The sequence below is a fragment of the Pelophylax lessonae genome (assembly GCF_965119305.1).
Source record: "Pelophylax lessonae genome assembly, chromosome: 2".
NCBI classification, from domain to species: domain Eukaryota; kingdom Metazoa; phylum Chordata; class Amphibia; order Anura; family Ranidae; genus Pelophylax; species Pelophylax lessonae.
In genome coordinates, this window is record NC_138769.1 from 737261960 (window position 1) to 737281876 (window position 19917).

Below are 19917 nucleotides of genomic sequence, written 5' to 3' on the forward strand. Positions count from 1 at the left end.
CATTAAAAAAAAAACTCTTGCGGTGAGACGGGAGACCTGGACAGAGCAGCGGAAGGTGGCTGGAGGGGGGGGGGCGGGGGACATTCGCTCCCGCTGCTTGTGATAACGGCCGAGAGGCTGCTGAGCCACATCGGTGTTTATCACATGAAAGACAGCCGCCGGCCCTAAAAAACGGTGCCGGGGTGACGCCTGAAAATGCAGACCATCCCACTACAACCACTTTTTCAAAATGACGTACAGGTACCTGATTTTGCGGAAAGTGATTAAAAAAATAAACAAACAAAAAAAATACAAAAACTGTATTTCGTTCGTGAGGTGTGGGGGGGGGGGGGGGGCGCCGGACTAATGGGTGTCCATTAGGTCCTTAACCGCTTCCATACCGGGCCAATCCTGGCACACCGCTCCTACATGTAAAAATCATCATTTTTTTCATAGAAAATGACTCAGAACCCCCAAACATTTTTTATATATATATATATATATATATATATATATATATATATATATATATATTTATATATTTTTTTTTTTCAGACCCTAGGGAATAAAATGGCGGTCATTGCGACTTTTTATGTCCCATGGTATTTGCACAGCAATTTTTCAAATGCGTTTTTTTTTTTAAAACGTTTTATGAATTTAAAAAAAAAGAAAAAAAAAAAAAACATTAAAGTTGGCCCAATTTTTTTGTATAATGTGAAAGATGATGTTACGCAGAGTACATAGATACCGAACATGTCACGCTTTAAAATTGCGCAGACTCGTGGAATGGTGCCAAACATCAGTATTTAAAAAAATCTCCATAGGCAACGCTTTAAAATAGTTTACAGGTTGGCAGTTTGGAGTTACAGAGCTGGTTCAGGGATAGAATTTTTGCTCTCGCTCTAACATTTGCGGCAATATCTCACATGTGTGGTTTGAACTCCATTTTACGATATACGTATGCGTTCGCTTCTGCGTGTGAACACGTGGGGACGGGGGCACTTTCATTTTTTTTTTTTTATTGTTTATTTTATTTTTATACTTTCCCTTTTTAATTTTTTTTTTTATTGTTTATTTTATTTTTATACTTTCCCTTTTTAATTTTTTTTTTATTGTTTATTTTATTTTTACGCTTTTCCTTTTTAATTTTTTTTTATTGTTTATTTTATTTTTACGCTTTTCCTTAAATTTTTTTTTTTTATTGTTTATTTATTTATTTTTTTTACACTTTCCTTTTAATAGTGATTTTTTATTGTTTAAGTTTTTTTACACTTTACCTTTAATTTTTTTTATTATTTATTTTATTTTTATTTTTACACTTTCCCTTTATTTTTATTTATTTTTTATTGTTTATTTTATTTTTACACTTTCCCTTTATTTTTATTGTTTATTTTTACACTTTCCCTTTATTTTTTTCTTTTAATCACTTTTATTCCTATAAGCGCCGGTTCACATACACGCGACGCTACTTCCCGGGGCGACCTCCGAGGTCGCGGTGCGAGCAGCGCGCCGCGACCTCGGAGCGGCCGCCACGGACTTCATAACATTGAAGTCTATGGCAGTCGCCTCCTGGTCGCCCCAAAGAAGCTCCGGACCCTTTTTCTAAGTCGGAGCGACTTGTGTCGCTCCTATTAGAACGGGTCTGCAGCTTCCCTATGGGAGGCGACCTGTGAGGCGACCAGGTCGCCTCACAGGTCGCCTTAGTGTGAACAGGGGCTTACAAGGATTGTAAACATCCCGGGCAGTGGCACGCAAGACGTCCCGGGCAGTGGAACGCAAGGCCTCCCGGGCAGTGGAACGCAAGGCCTCCCGGGCAGTGGAACGCAGGGCCTCCCGGGCAGTGGAACGCAGGGCCTCCCGAGCAGTGGCACGCAAGGCCTCCCGGGCAGCGGAACGCATGGTGTCCTAGGCTGTGGAAAGCAAGGCCTCCTGGGCAGTGGCACGCTGTGTAGTACATGCAATTCTTCTACAGATGTGAGTTTTTGTCTTTTTTGTTTTCTTGTACCATGTCCGTAGCCCCTGCATCTCCTGCACCATGTCCGCAGCCCCTGCATCTCCTGCACCATGCCCGCAGCCCCTGCATCTCCTGCACCATGTCTGCAACACCTGCACCATGTCCGCAGCCCGGCATCTCCTGCACCATGTCCACAGCCCCTGCATCTCCTGCACCATGTCCACAGCCCCTGCATCTCCTGCACCATGTCCACAGCCCCTGCATCTCCTGCACCATGTCCACAGCCCCTGCATCTCCTGCACCATGTCCACAGCCCCTGCATCTCCTGCACCATGCCCGCAACCCCTGCATCTCCTGCACCATGTCTGCAACACCTGCACCATGTCCGCAGCCCCTGCATCTCCTGCACCATGCCCGCAGCCCCTGCATCATGCCCGCAGCCCCGGCATCTCCTGCACCATGCCCGCAGCCCCTGCATCTCCTGCACCATGCCCGCAGTCCCGGCATCTCCTGCACCATGCCCGCAGTCCCGGCATCTCCTGCACCATGCCCGCAGCCCCTGCATCTCCTGCACCATGTCCACAACCCCTGCATCTCCTGCACCATGCCCGCAGTCCCGGCATCTCCTGCACCATGCCCGCAGCCCCTGCATCTCCTGCACCATGTCCACAACCCCTGCATCTCCTGCACCATGGCTGCACTTTTACCTGGAATTTGCCGATATATATATATATATAAAAACAGTTTTTAAGAACGCTCTGATAGGAGGAGCGAAACGCGTCAAGCCGTTGCTCGCACGTCCGACGTAATTTCCGGTGGTTGGAACGCAGATGGCGAGAGCGGCGTCCACCACCCGGGAGAAAGGCGTTTTTTGCAAGATTGTTTGTAAGTGTTTTTATTTAATAAAGCTCATAGGACTTACTACACTCCGGAGATTATCTCTGTATATGGCTACAGCCTTGGGGGGAGCTGAATAGATGAGACCCTGGAATCCAGGAGCCACGCTACTACTACCACCATCATAGTGAGTGTGTATACCCCTACCATCATAGTGAGTGTGTATACCCCTACCATCACAGTGAGTGTGTATATCCCTACCATCACAGTGAGTGTGTATATCTCTACCTTCATAGTGAGTGTGTATACCCCTACCTTCATAGTGAGTGTGTATACCCCTACCATCATAGTGAGTGTGTATACCCCTACCATCATAGTGAGTGTGTATACCCCTACCATCATAGTGAGTGTGTATACCCCTACCATCATAGTGAGTGTGTATACCCTTACCATCATAGTGAGTGTGTATACCCCTACCATCATAGTGAGTGTGTATACCCCTACCATCATAGTGAGTGTGTATACCCCTACCATCATAGTGAGTGTGTATATCCCTACCATCATAGTGAGTGTGTATATCCCTACCATCATAGTGAGTGTGTATACCCCTACCATCATAGTGAGTGTGTATACCCCTACCATCATAGTGAGTGTGTATACCCTTACCATCATAGTGAGTGTGTATACCCCTACCATCATAGTGAGTGTGTATACCCCTACCATCATAGTGAGTGTGTATACCCCTACCATCATAGTGAGTGTGTATATCCCTACCATCATAGTGAGTGTGTATATCCCTACCATCATAGTGAGTGTGTATATCCCTACCATCATAGTGATTGTGTATATCCCTACCATCATAGTGAGTGTGTATATCCCTACCATCATAGTGAGTGTGTATACCCCTACCATCATAGTGAGTGTGTATACCCCTACTATCATAGTGAGTGTGTATATCCCTACCATCATAGTGAGTGTATATACCCCTACCATCATAGTGAGTGTGTATATCCCTACCATCATAGTGAGTGTGTATACCCCTACCATCATAGTGAATGTGTATATCCCTACCATCATAGTGAGTGTATATACCCCCTACCATCATAGTGAGTGTGTATATCCCTACCATCATAGTGAGTGTGTATACCCCTACCATCATAGTGAGTGTGTATACCCCTACCATCATAGTGAGTGTGTATATCCCTACCATCATAGTGAGTGTATATACCCCTACCATCATAGTGAGTGTGTATACCCCCTACCATCATAGTGAGTGTGTATATCCCTACCATCATAGTGAATGTGTATATCCCTACCATCATAGTGAGTGTATATACCCCTACCATCATAGTGAGTGTGTATATCCCTACCATCATAGTGAGTGTGTATACCCCTACCATCATAGTGAATGTGTATACCCCTACCATCATAGTGAATGTGTATATCCCTACCATCATAGTGAGTGTATATACCCCCTACCATCATAGTGAGTGTGTATATCCCTACCATCATAGTGAGTGTGTATACCCCTACCATCATAGTGAGTGTGTATACCCCTACCATCATAGTGAGTGTGTATATCCCTACCATCATAGTGAGTGTATATACCCCTACCATCATAGTGAGTGTGTATACCCCCTACCATCATAGTGAGTGTGTATACCCCCTACCATCATAGTGAATGTGTATATCCCTACCATCATAGTGAGTGTATATACCCCTACCATCATAGTGAGTGTATATACCCCTACCATCATAGTGAGTGTGTATATCCCTACCATCATAGTGAGTGTGTATACCCCCTACCATCATAGTGAGTGTGTATATCCCTACCATCATAGTGATTGTGTATATCCCTACCATCATAGTGTGTATACCCCTACCATCATAGTCATTGTGTATATCCCTACCATCATAGTGTGTATACCCCTACACCACCCGCCATCTATCCACTGTACCTGAGGGGTGATATATACCGGGCTTTATTTACGGTTGTCCGGTGAGTGAGGGACTGAGAGGGGAGCAGCGGAGGCACCCAGCACAGAGCACCGGTATAAGATTTTTGTGGAACTGTCAGCAATATATGTTATCTGAGCACTGAGCCCTGAGGACTGAGCACTAAGGACTGAGCACTGAGGACTGAGCACTGAGGACTGAGCACTAAGGACTGAGCACTAAGGACTGAGCACTGAGCACTGAGCACTGAGGACTGAGCACTGAGCACTGAGGACTGAGGACTGAGCACTGAGGACTGAGCACTGAGCACTGAGGACTGAGCACTGAGGACTGAGCACTGAGGACTGAGGACTGAGGACTGAGCACTGAGGACTGAGCACTGAGGACTGAGCACTGAGCCCTGGGCACTGAGGATTGAGCACTGAGACCTGAGGACTGAGCACTGAGGACTGAGCACTCAGCCCTGAGCATTGAGGACTGAGCACTGAGGACTGAGCCCTGAGGACTGAGCCCTGAGGACTGAGCACTGAGGACTGAGCACTGAGGACTGAGCACTGAGGACTGAGCACTGAGGACTGAGCACTAAGGACTGAGCACTAAGGACTGAGCACTAAGGACTGAGCACTAAGGACTGAGCACTGAGCACTGAGCACTGAGCACTGAGGATTGAGCACTGAGACCTGAGCATTGAGCCCTGAGGACTGAGCCCTGAGGACTGAGCCCTGAGGACTGAGCCCTGAGGACTGAGCACTGAGGACTGAGCCCTGGGCACTGAGCCCTGGGCACTGAGGATTGAGCACTGAGACCTGAGCATTGAGCCCTGAGGACTGAGCACTAAGGACTGAGCACTGAGCCCTGAGCATTGAGGACTGAGCACTGAGCATTGAGCATTGAGGACTGAGCCCTGAGGACTGGGAATTATTTGGAAGAGACGTTTATAGAACTATCAGTATATTAATTGTTATTACTATCACTTTGCACTGTATAAGTTATTATATTCGGCACTTTATGAGATGAATATTTATTTGTATTTATAATATTTCTATTGGTTATTATATACAGGAAATAATAATTATTATTACATTTATTCATTGCTGCACTTTCATCCTTTATTATTGCACTTTAGGCACAGGTTCTCAAGCAGCGCTGACACACAAATATATATATATATACACACACATATACACACACATATATATACAGATCACTTAAAAGGTTCCCCCCCCTTTTTATTTATTTTTTTCCAGGGTGTCCCCCCCGGTGTCAGTCCCGGTGTGTCCCCCAGGTGTGAGTCCCGGTAAGTCCCTTGGTGTCAGTCCCAGAGTGTCCCCCCCGATGTCAGTCCCGGTAAGTCCCCGTGTCAGTCCCCATGTATCCCCCGGTGTCAGTCCCTGTGTGTCCCCAGTGTCAGTTCCTGTGTGTCCCCGGTGTCAGTCCCGGTAAGTCCCCAATGTGTCCCCCGGTGTCAGTCCCGGTAAGTCCCCGGTGTCAGTCCCGGTAAGTCCCCGGTGTCAGTCCCGGTAAGTCCTCCGGTGTCAGTCCCAGTAAGTCCTCCGGTGTCAGTCCCGGTGTGTCCCCCAGGTGTCAGTCCTGGTAAGTCCCTTGGTGTCAGTCCCAGTGTGTCCCCCCAATGTCAGTCCCGGTAAGTCCCAGTGTCAGTCCCGGTGTATCCCCCGGTGTCAGTCCCGGTGTGTGTCAGTCCCGGTAAGTCCCCGTGTCAGTCCCGGTGTATCCCCCAGTGTCAGTCCCGGTGTGTCCCCCAGGTGTCAGTCCCAGTAGGTCCCCGGTGTCAGTCCCGGTGTGTCTCCCGGTGTCAGTCCAGGTAAGTCCCACCCAGTGTCAGTCCCGGTAAGTCCCCCCGGTGTCAGTCCCGGTAAGTCCCCCCGGTGTCAGTCCCAGTAAGTCCCCCCGGTGTCAGTCCCAGTAAGTCCCCGGTGTCAGTCCCGGTAAGTCCCCCCGGTGTCAGTCCCGGTAAGTCCCACCCAGTGTCAGTCCCGGTAAGTCCCCCCGGTGTCAGTCCCGGTAAGTCCCCCCGGTGTCAGTCCCAGTAAGTCCCCCGGTGTCAGTCCAGGTAAGTCCTCTGTGTCAGTCCCGGTAAGTCCCCCAGTGTCAGTCCCAGTAAGTCCCCGGTAAGTCCTCGGTGTCAGTCCCAGTAAGTCCCCGGTAAGTCCTCGGTGTCAGTCCCAGTAGGTCCCCGGTGTCAGTCCAGGTGTGTCCCCGGTGTCAGTCCCAGTAAGTCCCCGGTGTCAGTCCCGGTGTGTGTCCCCCGGTGTCAGTCCCGGTGTGTGTCCCCCGGTGTCAGTCCCGGAAAGTCCCCCGGTGTCAGTCCCGGTGTGTGTCAGTCCCGGTATGTCCCCGTGTCAGTCCCGGTGTATCCCCCGGTATCAGTCCCGTTGTGTCCCTCAGGTGTCAGTCCCGGTGTATCCCCCGGTATCAGTCCCGGTGTGTCTCCCGGTGTCAGTCCAGGTAAGTCCCCGGTGTCAGTCCCGGTGTGTGTCTCCCGGTGTCAGTCCCGGTGTGTGTCTCCCGGTGTCAGTCCCGGTGTGTGTCTCCCGGTGTCAGTCCCGGTAAGTCCCCCCGGTGTCAGTCCAGGTGTGTCCCCGGTGTCAGTCCCGGTAAGTCCCCGGTGTCAGTCCCGGTAAGTCCCCGGTGTCAGTCCCGGTAAGTCCCCGGTGTCAGTCCCGGTAAGTCCCCGGTGTCAGTCCCAGTAAGTCCCCGGTGTCAGTCCCGGTGTGTCCCCGGTGTCAGTCCCGGTAAGTCCCCGGTGTCAGTCCCAGTAAGTCCCCGGTGTCAGTCCCGGTGTGTCCCCGGTGTCAGTCCCGGTAAGTCCCCGGTGTCAGTCCCAGTAAGTCCCCGGTGTCAGTCCCGGTAAGTCCCCGGTGTCAGTCCCGGTGTGTCCCCGGTGTCAGTCCCGGTGTGTGTCTCCCGGGGTGAGTCCCGGTAAGTCCCCCCGGTGTCAGTCCCGGTAAGTCCCCGGTGTCAGTCCCGGTAAGTCCCCGGTGTCAGTCCCGGTAAGTCCTCGGTGTCAGTCCCAGTAAGTCCTCGGTGTCAGTCCAGGTAAGTTCCCGGTGTCAGTCCAGGTAAGTCCCCGGTGTCAGTCCAGGTAAGTTCCCGGTGTCAGTCCCGGTGTGTCCCCGGTGTCAGTCCCGGTAAGTCCCCGGTGTCAGTCCAGGTAAGTCCCCGGTGTCAGTCCAGGTAAGTCCTCGGTGTCAGTCCAGGTAAGTTCCCGGTGTCAGTCCAGGTAAGTTCCCGGTGTCAGTCCAGGTAAGTCCTCGGTGTCAGTCCAGGTAAGTTCCCGGTGTCAGTCCAGGTAAGTTCCCGGTGTCAGTCCCGGTGTGTCCCCGGTGTCAGTCCCGGTGTGTCCCCGGTGTCAGTCCCGGTAAGTCCCCGGTGTCAGTCCCGGGAGTAGGGATTGGTGGTACTCACAGGACAGGACGAGGTCCCGGAAGGCGGCGTGCTGGGTCCGGTCCCGGTGCCGTAGTTGGCGGACGATGTGTCGCTTCCATCGGATCTCGGAGTCTCCCCCCGGCCGCTGCATCCCTCCGACACACAACACAGGGGAGGAGCCACACGTCACGGGCAGGACCGGAGGGGTGGAGCGAGGGGGTATGGGCGGAGTCTGACGCTGAGTATGGAAACCTGTCCAATGACATCAGAGCACGGAGGGGGGCGGGGCCCAGCATTTATAATAGATAGCCAGTCAGAGCGGAGGGGCGGGGTCTGGTATAAGCGGAGCGTCAATAGAGACGGCGGAGTGGGCGGAGCCTAACACTGATACAGTGTAACCAGTGAGAGCGGAGGGGGCGGGCTCTACAACAATTAGGAACAGTGGAGTGGGCGTAACCTGACACAATGTAACCAGTGAATGCGGAGGAGGCGGGGCTGACAATGATACCATATCCCCGGATCTGAGGCCACTCCCCCTCATGCTTGTCCTGTACTACATAATCAGTGAGCCCCGCCTATAAGCATGCAGCCAGTGAAGGGGGGGGGGGGGGGGAGATATGGAAATGAATGAAGGATGACAGGAACTCCTCCAGACAATGAAGAATAAAGCTGACATTGATGATGGATCTGGGATCCCAGTCCTACAATGTCCCTGACACCCCCACTTATCCTCTCCTGTCATTGGACGGCCACTGATGATGTCACTGCGATTGAGCCTTCTCATCCGGATCTATTCTCAGCAGGAAGATATTCCCTTTGTACATAACGATACATTTCTATCCCGTCCTCTCCTCCCGTGACCCGATCCCAGATCTCTGCTGGCGAGACAGGGATCACTTCAAAGCAGAGCGCTAGAAAGGGATCACATTGATGCAGTTAACCAGAGATGGATCACTTGAATCTAGTTGGCCAGAGAGGGATCACTTTGATGAAGATCACTAGAAAGGGATCATTTTGATGCAATTGACCAGAAAGGGATCACTTTGCTGTAGTTGGCCAGACAGGGATCACTTTGATGCAAATTGCCTGATAGGGATCACTTTGATGCAGTTTGCTAGAAAAGAATCACGTTGATATAGTTGGCCAGAGAGGGATCACTTTGATGCAGTTGGCTAAAAAGGGATCACTTTGATGCAGTTGGCCAGAGAAGGATCACTTTGATGCAGTTGGCCAAAAAGGGATCACTTTGATGCAGTTGGCCAGAGAGGGATCACTTTGATGCAGTTGGCTACAAAGGGATCACTTTGATGTAGTTGGCCAAAAAGGGATCACTTTGATGCAGTTGGCCAGAGAGGGATCACTTTGATGCAGTTGGCTAAAAAGGGATCACTTTGATGTAGTTGGCCAAAAAGGGATCACTTTCATGTAGTTGGCCAAAAAGGGATCACTTTGATGCAGTTGGCCAGAGAAGGATCACTTTGATGTAGTTGGCCAAAAAGGGATCACTTTCATGTAGTTGGCCAAAAAGGGATCACTTTGATGCAGTTGGCCAGAGAAGGATCACTTTGATGTAGTTGGCCAAAAAGGGATCACTTTCATGTAGTTGGCCAGAGAAGGATCACTTTGATGTAGTTGGCCAAAAAGGGATCACTTTGATGTAGTTGGCCAGGAAAGGATTACTTTAATGCAGATCACTATAAAGGAATCATTTTGATGCAATTGACCAGAAAGGGATCACTTTGCTGTAGTTGGCCAGACAGGGATCACTTTGATGCAAATTGCCTGATAGGGATCACTTTGATGCAGTTTGCTAGAAAAGAATCACGTTGATATAGTTGGCCAGAGAGGGATCACTTTGATGCAGTTGGCCAGAGAAGGATCACTTTGATGCAGTTGGCCAGAGAGGGATCACTTTGATGCAGTTGGCCAGAGAGGGATCACTTTGATGCAGTTGGCTAAAAAGGGATCACTTTGATGCAGTTGGCCAGAGAAGGATCACTTTGATGCAGTTGGCCAGAGAGGGATCACTTTGATGCAGTTGGCTAAAAAGGGATCACTTTGATGCAGTTGGCCAGAGAGGGATCACTTTGATGCAGTTGGCTAAAAAGGGATCACTTTGATGCAGTTGGCCAAAAAGGGATCACTTTGATGTAGTTGGCCAAAAAGGGATCACTTTGATGCAGTTGGCCAGAGAAGGATCACTTTGATGTAGTTGGCCAAAAAGGGATCACTTTCATGTAGTTGGCCAGGAAAGGATTACTTTAATGCAGATCACTATAAAGGAATCATTTTGATGCAATTGACCAGAAAGGGATCACTTTGCTGTAGTTGGCCAGACAGGGATCACTTTGATGCAAATTGCCTGATAGGGATCACTTTGATGCAGTTTGCTAGAAAAGAATCACGTTGATATAGTTGGCCAGAAAGGGATCATTTTGATGCAGTTGGCCAGAGAGGGATCACTTTGATGTAGTCGGCCAAAAAGGGATCACTTTGAGAAAGTTGGCCAGAGAAGGATCACTTTGACACATTTGCCCGGAGAGGGATCACTTTGAATCAGTTGGCCAGAAAGGGATCATTTTGATGCAGTTGCCCAGACAGGGATCACTTTCATGGGCGTCCGCAGAACTTTTTTCAGGGAGGGGCATCATTTTAAGGTCACCCATGCTCCACCCCCTTTTCAACAATGTCACGAAGGGGAGGGGCTTAGTCATTATATTTATTTTGAGTATTTATTTGTAAAGAGCAAACAGCAGAATTTATTGTTAAAGCATTTGTTAACAAAAAAAAAAAAGATCCAATTCCTTAATGCATGTTATACAGCATAGGGGTGCGCAGCCTATTAAATTAGGGTGTGCACCCCAAAGCTCAAACACACCCGTTTGTGTGCGTCTGCATATATATATGACCCCAGCACATTGATCTCCCTGCCGGCATATTGAAAGGCAAGTGCCTAAAGACTTCTCTTATGGCAGAGCCAGTAAGAGAGAGACTTTTCCCATCTTCCTGCCAGCACAAAAAGTGATAACGGGGTGATTAGGGTGTGCCCAGGCACACCTGGCACACCCTGTGTGCACGCCTATGCAGCACAGAGCTTTGCTGTGTAATTTGGCCCTGTGTATCCCCTGAAATACCTGGCTGTTCCTGCCTGGCAATGTCCTCACCTCTGTAAACTGACCACGGTATACCATGGCTGCTGAGCCCTGATATTGTGGTCAGTTTACGTGCCTCCATCATCCGCAGCTCTCCTGTCCTCTCTTTCCCATCCCTCCCTGCCTGTCTGCTCCTCTGCCACTGCCCCGCCCCCTCCAACTGCTGCTGTAGTTTCATTCAAAGTTTCCTATCCTGTCTACATTCTGCTTTATAACCCTGTGTGCCCCCTGTGTCTGTGTTTTATAAAAAATGAGCACTTCTTTACCAGTTTGCAGGGCGCCACTCACCGCTCACGTGACCCGCCGCCTCTCTCCTCCTATCCCCCTCCCCTCCCGACTGACATCAGTGAGTTATCCTCGGCCCCGCCCGCTGCAGACGGAGAGAGGAGAGGGCCGACGGGTCACGTGAGCGGCGCTCGGCGCACTGAAAACTGGTAAAGAACGGCTTATTTTTTTTAAAACACAGACACACCGGATTATTAAACAGACCGGACAGGATGGTATAAAGTGGCTTAATAACCACTTGAAAGGGGAAGTTGAGATTCCGGGGGGGAGGGGGGGGGGGAGGAGCATTTGCCCCTACCTGTGGATGCCCATGGTCACTTTGAAGTAGTTGGCCAGAAAGGCATGACTTTGATGCAGTTGGTTGGCCAGTAAGGCAGTGGCGGTTGGTGTATACAGGGCGCCCCCCCATCCATGCGTCCGGCCCCCTAATCTGCATGCAGAGCGCCGGACGCATGGAGCTTAATGGGTTTTTTTTTTTTTAATCACCTGATTAGAGCCAGAGGCTCTAATAGGGTGATGCACAGGGTGGTCCCGGGGCGCAGAGCAGTGCGCCCAGAGCCCACCCATTGTGTGACAATAGCGAATGAAAATTCGCTATTGTCACACTGATCCTCCTCCTGGCCAATCAGGAGGCCGGTCTAATACCGGCTTCCTGATTGGCCGCATGGAAAACCCCATGCCATTGGCCGAGGAGGAGGCGGGAGCGGGAGCACCAGAGAAGACGCGCCGCGAGAGTTAGGAGAAGCCACCCGCCGGGAGTCCAGGATTGAAGAGAAGAGAAGCCCACACTGCATTGAAGGGGGCACGCACGCTGAACTCTGCATTGAAGGGGGCATGTACGCTGGTCTCTGCATTGAAGGGGGCATGTATGCTGGTCACTACATTGAAGGGGGCATGTATGCTGGTCTCTGCATTGAAGGGGGCACGCACGCTGAACTCTGCATTGAAAAGGGGCATGTACGCTGGTCTCTGCATTGAAAGGGGCATGTATGCTGGTCACTGCATTGAAGGGGGCATGTACGCTGGTCACTGCATTGAAGGGGGCATGTACGCTGGTCTCTGCATTGAAAGGGGGCACACTGGTCACTCTGCATTGAAAGGGGGCACACTGGTCACTGTGCATTGAAAGGGGGCACGCTGGTCACTGTGCATTGAAAGGGGGCACGCTGGTCACTGTGCATTGAAAGGGGGCACGCTGGTCACTCTGCATTGAAAGGGGGCACGCTGGTCACTGTGCATTGAAAGGGGGCACACTGGTCACTGTGCATTGAAAGGGGGCACACTGGTCACTGTGCATTGAAAGGGGGCACGCTGGTCACTGTGCATTGAAAGGGGGCACACTATACCTAAATTACTGAAGGCCCCTTTCACACTTTTGTGACCTCAAAGTCACGCAATTTTTTACAGTGTTTTTTGCCGCAAAGCAATGCCTATTACATTTTTCTGTTTGCGCCCCCCCCCCCCCCCAAAAAAAAATTTTGAGCACCAGCCGCCACTGCAGTGAGAGATCACTTTGACTCAAAAGTAATCACAGCGACGCAGTTGGCCAGAATTGGGGGGGTACTTTGACACAATTGGCCGGATAGGGTTCAGTGTGAAGATGTGTCGCCATGTACAGTATATATGAATCACGATTCCCTGATTTCCTGCCAAGGTTTGGAAGGAGTACGGAAGGGGGGAGAGGAGACTGCAAAGGGTTCAATCAGAGTTTCCATTGTTCACAAAGCAGAAGAAGTCTGACTACAAAGAAGAAAGAAGATTTCATTGTAACCAAACACTGGGAATCCGTTCAATGCTTTCTTATCCCTGAGATATCTCTCCTTAGTGGGGTGTGAGGAATATTCCAAGGACTCGCACACCCCCTGGGTAGTTCGGTTGGAGATGACTTCCCCACACTTCTATACTGAATGTCTGCTGTGTCACCCAGGAGCCAGTGATGTCACTGTGACCTCAATATGCTTGTGATTCAGCAACCTGAATTTTACCTCATCCCACCGAATACCAACATCACTCAGAATCACTGAGAATACAGCCTATCCAATCATTAGAGAGCGGTGACATCACAGAGAAAGCAGCCTATCCAATCACTAGAGACCGGTGACATCACTAAGAATGCAGCCTATCCAATCACTAGAGACCGGTGACATCACTAAGAATGCAGCCTATCCAATCACTAGAGACCGGTGACATCACTAAGAATGCAGCCTATCCAATCACTAGAGAGCGGTGACATCACTGAGAATGCAGCCTATCCATTCACTAGAGAGCGGTGACATCACTGAGAATGCAGCCTATCCAATCACTAGAGAGCGGTGACATCACTAAGAATGCAGCCTATCCAATCACTAGAGAGCGGTGACATCACAGAGAATGCAGCCTATCCAATCACTAGAGTGCGGTGACATCACAGAGAATGCAGCCTATCCATTCACTAGAGAGCGGTGACATCACTAAGAATGCAGCCTATCCAATCACTAGAGAGCGGTGACATCACAGAGAATGCAGCCTATCCAATCACTAGAGTGCGGTGACATCACAGAGAATGCAGCCTATCCATTCACTAGAGAGCGGTGACATCACAGAGAATGCAGCCTATCCAATCACTAGAGAGCGGTGACATCACAGAGAATGCAGCCTATCCATTCACTAGAGAGCGGTGACATCACAGAGAATGCAGCCTATCCAATCACTAGAGACCGGTGACATCACTGAGAATGAAGCCTATCCAATCACTAGAGAGCGGTGACATCACTGAGAATGCAGCCTATCCAATCACTAGAGAGCAGTGACACCACTGAGAATGCAGCCTATCCAATCACTAGAGAGCGGTGACATCACTGAGAATGCAGCCTATCCATTCACTAGAGAGCGGTGACATCACTGAGAATGCAGCTTATCCATTCATTAGAGAGCGATGACATCACTGAGAATGCAGCCTATCCATTCACTAGAGAGCGGTGACATCACTGAGAATGCAGCCTATCCAATCACTAGAGAGCGGTGACATCACTGAGAATGCAGCCTATCCATTCACTAGAGAGCGGTGACATCACTGAGAATGCAGCCAATCCAATCACTAGAGAGCGGTGACATCACTGAGAATGCAGCCTATCCAATCACTAGAGAGCGGTGACATCACTGAGAATGCAGCCTATCCAATCACTAGAGAGCGGTGACATCACTGAGAATGCAGCCTATCCAATCACTAGAGAGCGGTGACATCACTAAGAATGCAGCCTATCCAATCACTAGAGAGCGGTGACATCACAGAGAATGCAGCCTATCCAATCACTAGAGTGCGGTGACATCACAGAGAATGCAGCCTATCCATTCACTAGAGAGCGGTGACATCACTGAGAATGCAGCCTATCCAATCACTAGAGAGCGGTGACATCACTAAGAATGCAGCCTATCCAATCACTAGAGAGCGGTGACATCACAGAGAATGCAGCCTATCCAATCACTAGAGTGCGGTGACATCACAGAGAATGCAGCCTATCCATTCACTAGAGAGCGGTGACATCACTAAGAATGCAGCCTATCCAATCACTAGAGAGCGGTGACATCACAGAGAATGCAGCCTATCCAATCACTAGAGTGCGGTGACATCACAGAGAATGCAGCCTATCCATTCACTAGAGAGCGGTGACATCACAGAGAATGCAGCCTATCCAATCACTAGAGAGCGGTGACATCACAGAGAATGCAGCCTATCCATTCACTAGAGAGCGGTGACATCACAGAGAATGCAGCCTATCCAATCACTAGAGACCGGTGACATCACTGAGAATGCAGCCTATCCAATCACTAGAGAGCGGTGACATCACTGAGAATGCAGCCTATCCAATCACTAGAGAGCAGTGACACCACTGAGAATGCAGCCTATCCAATCACTAGAGAGCGGTGACATCACTGAGAATGCAGCCTATCCATTCACTAGAGAGCGGTGACATCACTGAGAATGCAGCTTATCCATTCATTAGAGAGCGATGACATCACTGAGAATGCAGCCTATCCATTCACTAGAGAGCGGTGACATCACTGAGAATGCAGCCTATCCAATCACTAGAGAGCGGTGACATCACTGAGAATGCAGCCTATCCATTCACTAGAGAGCGGTGACATCACTGAGAATGCAGCCAATCCAATCACTAGAGAGCGGTGACATCACTGAGAATGCAGCCTATCCAATCACTAGAGAGCGGTGACATCACTGAGAATGCAGCCTATCCAATCACTAGAGAGCGGTGACATCACTGAGAATGCAGCCTATCCAATCACTAGAGAGCGGTGACATCACTAAGAATGCAGCCTATCCAATCACTAGAGAGCGGTGACATCACAGAGAATGCAGCCTATCCAATCACTAGAGTGCGGTGACATCACAGAGAATGCAGCCTATCCATTCACTAGAGAGCGGTGACATCACTAAGAATGCAGCCTATCCAATCACTAGAGAGCGGTGACATCACAGAGAATGCAGCCTATCCAATCACTAGAGTGCGGTGACATCACAGAGAATGCAGCCTATCCATTCACTAGAGAGCGGTGACATCACAGAGAATGCAGCCTATCCAATCACTAGAGAGCGGTGACATCACTAAGAATGCAGCCTATCCAATCACTAGAGAGCGGTGACATCACAGAGAATGCAGCCTATCCAATCACTAGAGTGCGGTGACATCACAGAGAATGCAGCCTATCCATTCACTAGAGAGCGGTGACATCACAGAGAATGCAGCCTATCCAATCACTAGAGAGCGGTGACATCACAGAGAATGCAGCCTATCCATTCACTAGAGAGCGGTGACATCACAGAGAATGCAGCCTATCCAATCACTAGAGACCGGTGACATCACTGAGAATGCAGCCTATCCAATCACTAGAGAGCGGTGACATCACTGAGAATGCAGCCTATCCAATCACTAGAGAGCAGTGACACCACTGAGAATGCAGCCTATCCAATCACTAGAGAGCGGTGACATCACTGAGAATGCAGCCTATCCATTCACTAGAGAGCGGTGACATCACTGAGAATGCAGCTTATCCATTCATTAGAGAGCGATGACATCACTGAGAATGCAGCCTATCCATTCACTAGAGAGCGGTGACATCACTGAGAATGCAGCCTATCCAATCACTAGAGAGCGGTGACATCACTGAGAATGCAGCCTATCCATTCACTAGAGAGCGGTGACATCACTGAGAATGCAGCCAATCCAATCACTAGAGAGCGGTGACATCACTGAGAATGCAGCCTATCCAATCACTAGAGAGCGGTGACATCACTGAGAATGCAGCCTATCCAATCACTAGAGAGCGGTGACATCACTGAGAATGCAGCCTATCCAATCACTAGAGAGCGGTGACATCACTAAGAATGCAGCCTATCCAATCACTAGAGAGCGGTGACATCACAGAGAATGCAGCCTATCCAATCACTAGAGTGCGGTGACATCACAGAGAATGCAGCCTATCCATTCACTAGAGAGCGGTGACATCACTGAGAATGCAGCCTATCCAATCACTAGAGAGCGGTGACATCACTAAGAATGCAGCCTATCCAATCACTAGAGAGCGGTGACATCACAGAGAATGCAGCCTATCCAATCACTAGAGTGCGGTGACATCACAGAGAATGCAGCCTATCCATTCACTAGAGAGCTGTGACATCACTAAGAATGCAGCCTATCCAATCACTAGAGAGCGGTGACATCACAGAGAATGCAGCCTATCCAATCACTAGAGTGCGGTGACATCACAGAGAATGCAGCCTATCCATTCACTAGAGAGCGGTGACATCACAGAGAATGCAGCCTATCCAATCACTAGAGAGCGGTGACATCACAGAGAATGCAGCCTATCCATTCACTAGAGAGCGGTGACATCACAGAGAATGCAGCCTATCCAATCACTAGAGACCGGTGACATCACTGAGAATGCAGCCTATCCAATCACTAGAGAGCGGTGACATCACTGAGAATGCAGCCTATCCAATCACTAGAGAGCAGTGACACCACTGAGAATGCAGCCTATCCAATCACTAGAGAGCGGTGACATCACTGAGAATGCAGCCTATCCATTCACTAGAGAGCGGTGACATCACTGAGAATGCAGCTTATCCATTCATTAGAGAGCGATGACATCACTGAGAATGCAGCCTATCCATTCACTAGAGAGCGGTGACATCACTGAGAATGCAGCCTATCCAATCACTAGAGAGCGGTGACATCACTGAGAATGCAGCCTATCCATTCACTAGAGAGCGGTGACATCACTGAGAATGCAGCCAATCCAATCACTAGAGAGCGGTGACATCACTGAGAATGCAGCCTATCCAATCACTAGAGAGCGGTGACATCACTGAGAATGCAGCCTATCCAATCACTAGAGAGCGGTGACATCACTGAGAATGCAGCCTATCCAATCACTAGAGAGCGGTGACATCACTAAGAATGCAGCCTATCCAATCACTAGAGAGCGGTGACATCACAGAGAATGCAGCCTATCCAATCACTAGAGTGCGGTGACATCACAGAGAATGCAGCCTATCCATTCACTAGAGAGCGGTGACATCACTAAGAATGCAGCCTATCCAATCACTAGAGAGCGGTGACATCACAGAGAATGCAGCCTATCCAATCACTAGAGTGCGGTGACATCACAGAGAATGCAGCCTATCCATTCACTAGAGAGCGGTGACATCACAGAGAATGCAGCCTATCCAATCACTAGAGAGCGGTGACATCACAGAGAATGCAGCCTATCCAATCACTAGAGACCGGTGACATCACTGAGAATGCAGCCTATCCAATCACTAGAGAGCGGTGACATCACTGAGAATGCAGCCTATCCAATCACTAGAGAGCAGTGACACCACTGAGAATGCAGCCTATCCAATCACTAGAGAGCGGTGACATCACTGAGAATGCAGCTTATCCATTCATTAGAGAGCGATGACATCACTGAGAATGCAGCCTATCCATTCACTAGAGAGCGGTGACATCACTGAGAATGCAGCCTATCCAATCACTAGAGAGCGGTGACATCACTGAGAATGCAGCCTATCCATTCACTAGAGAGCAGTGACATCACTGAGAATGCAGCCTATCCAATCACTAGAGAGCGGTGACATCACTGAGAATGCAGCCTATCCATTCACTAGAGAGCGGTGACATCACTGAGAATGCAGCCTATCCACGCTAATGATCATCAATATAAATGGCAGGATCTTGTAGCCTTTGCTCTGTGCAGACCATGGATATAATATTACTCATCATACTCGCTGATTTTTGGTGTTGCAGATCCTTCTGCCGCAGGCTTGCAGCGCAGGAAACCAGCGATCAGTGTACCAGCAGACAGGTGTCTCTGTGGCCGGCCGGGTCAGCAGTTTCCTGCAGAATCGCAGTCAGCGCTCAGAACAATCCTCTGACACGGTGGCCACCGCTTCCTCTTTGTGCAGACAGCGGCACGCTCAGAAACCTTTTTATTTGCAGCATACAAAGTATCAGATTGTCACAACTTTCCTGCAACCTATTTTATTGATGAGGTCATTACATTAAATCTCTATGACTTCCATATTGTCATAGGGAGCACAAAGTGCGCCTGGACACACCGCGAGCCGCTGAGCAGAGCACACTGTGATTGGCTGATTTTTATCTCAGCAGGGCTGACACTTGGATGGTCACCGGAGAGAGGAACTAAACCCACAACTATCAACTTCTCTTATCATGGGCAGCATTTCCTTCATCATCCGTGTGATAACAGTAAATGAATACCCGTTGATCCTGCCAGAAATCCAGCACCGTCCTGCGATCGGCTTTCAGGTAAGGGTCGCCGCGGGATCACCCTTACAGTGTAGACGGAAGAGGTGCCCCCCTCGCCGCGTTCCGGCACCCGCCGGCAGTGAGGAAAGTGATCCGGTCCCGGATCCTCTGAGACAGGAAGTCGAGGGAGGGCAAGATGGCCCTCACTAGACTCTATGGTCTTGGAGGACCGGAGTGAAGTCATTGCCTAGGAACCGGTTCAAAGGGCCGATTTTTTTTCAACAATTTTTTTTTTTTTTTTAGTGTAGATGTGAGGTGTGAGGTCTTTTTGACCCCAGATCTCACAATAAAGAGGACCTGTCATGCCTATTTCTATTAGCCCCCATTCACACTGGGGCGACGCTACTTCGCACCGCGACCTCCGAGGTCGCGGTGCGAGCAGCGCGCCGCTACCTCGGAGCGGCCGCCACGGACTTCGTAACATTGAAGTCTATGGCGGTCGCCTCCTGGTCGCCCCAAAGAAGCTCCGGACCCTTTTTCTGAGTCGGAGCGACTTGTGTCGCTCCTATCAGAACGGGTCCGCAGCTTCCCTATGGGAGGC

At 49.8% G+C, this 19917-nt stretch overlaps 1 protein-coding gene across 1 annotated transcript in view; it reads right to left on the reverse strand.

Annotated features, from left to right (window-relative positions):
- Nucleotides 1-8292, reverse strand: part of ATG16L2 (autophagy related 16 like 2) — a 134091-nt gene extending 125799 nt beyond the window's left edge. The window contains exon 1 of the mRNA XM_082244580.1: nucleotides 8153-8292. Within this exon, the coding sequence (XP_082100706.1) occupies nucleotides 8153-8264 (112 nt within the window). The 5' untranslated portion in view covers nucleotides 8265-8292. The remainder of the gene's footprint in view (nucleotides 1-8152) is intronic.
- Nucleotides 8293-19917: the final 11625 nt, after the last annotated feature.